Source organism: Eimeria mitis, genomic scaffold (genome assembly GCF_000499745.2).
Source record: "Eimeria mitis Houghton genomic scaffold, Emh_scaff1827, whole genome shotgun sequence".
Classification (NCBI taxonomy): Eukaryota; Apicomplexa; class Conoidasida; order Eucoccidiorida; family Eimeriidae; genus Eimeria; species Eimeria mitis.
This window is the reverse complement of record NW_013570148.1, coordinates 6,093-6,792: the sequence shown is the minus strand read 5'-3', so window position 1 is coordinate 6,792 and position 700 is coordinate 6,093. Positions and strand designations below refer to the sequence as shown.

The 700-nt window shown below is 54.6% G+C and overlaps 1 protein-coding gene across 1 annotated transcript in view; it reads right to left on the bottom strand.

The window, feature by feature from the left end:
- Positions 1-263: 263 nt before the first annotated feature.
- The window catches only part of EMH_0044180 (TPR domain-containing protein, putative), a gene marked incomplete at both ends in the record, with an annotated part of 2,751 nt that continues 2,314 nt past the window's right edge, over positions 264-700 (bottom strand). The window contains one exon of the mRNA XM_013495929.1: positions 264-700. Within this exon, the coding sequence (XP_013351383.1) occupies positions 264-700 (437 nt within the window).

Here is a 700-nt window from a genome sequence, read left to right as displayed (position 1 = left end):
CCTAAATACAACATCTCTTTCTGCAGCATAAACCCTAAACCCTAAACCCTAGTGCAGGGTTTAATATCAGCTCGTCTCTAAACTAAACCCTAAAAAACTCTGTTTGCCTCTCCCCCCCTCTAAACCCTAAACCCTAAACCCTAAACCCTAAACCCTACAACTTATTGCCTTTCGATTCGCCAGTGGAGCTGCGGCGGCCTGAACTGCCACCTAAACCCTAAACCCTAAACCCTAAACCCTAAACCCTCAAGGGGAAGGGTTTACTAGGCTTGGGCTAAGGAACAAAGCTGCGCTGATTTGTTCTCGGGCTCTTCTTGTGAACTGCTGCTGCTGCTGCTGCTGCTGCTGCTGCTGCTGTGGGCTTTACTGTCTGCTGCTGCTGCTGCAGCTTTTGCTGCAGTTGGTTCTGCTGCTGCAGCAGCAGCAGCTGCTGCTGCTGCAGGAGGCTGCTGTTGAGTGTCTTTGCTGCAGTCTGTTGTAGCAGCAGCAGCATCTGGCTGCTGCTGCTGTTGCTGCTGCTGCTGCTGTTTCTGTTCTTCTGGCTGTTGCCTTTCCTGCTGCTGCTGCTGCTGCTGCTGCAGTTGCTGCTGCTGCTGCTGCTGCTGCTGGGCGCGCAGATCGATTCTGCGTCTCTTGGGGGTGTGGCCTTCAAGCTGCGGCAGAGCAGCAGCACCAGCACCAGCACCAGCAGCACCCCCAG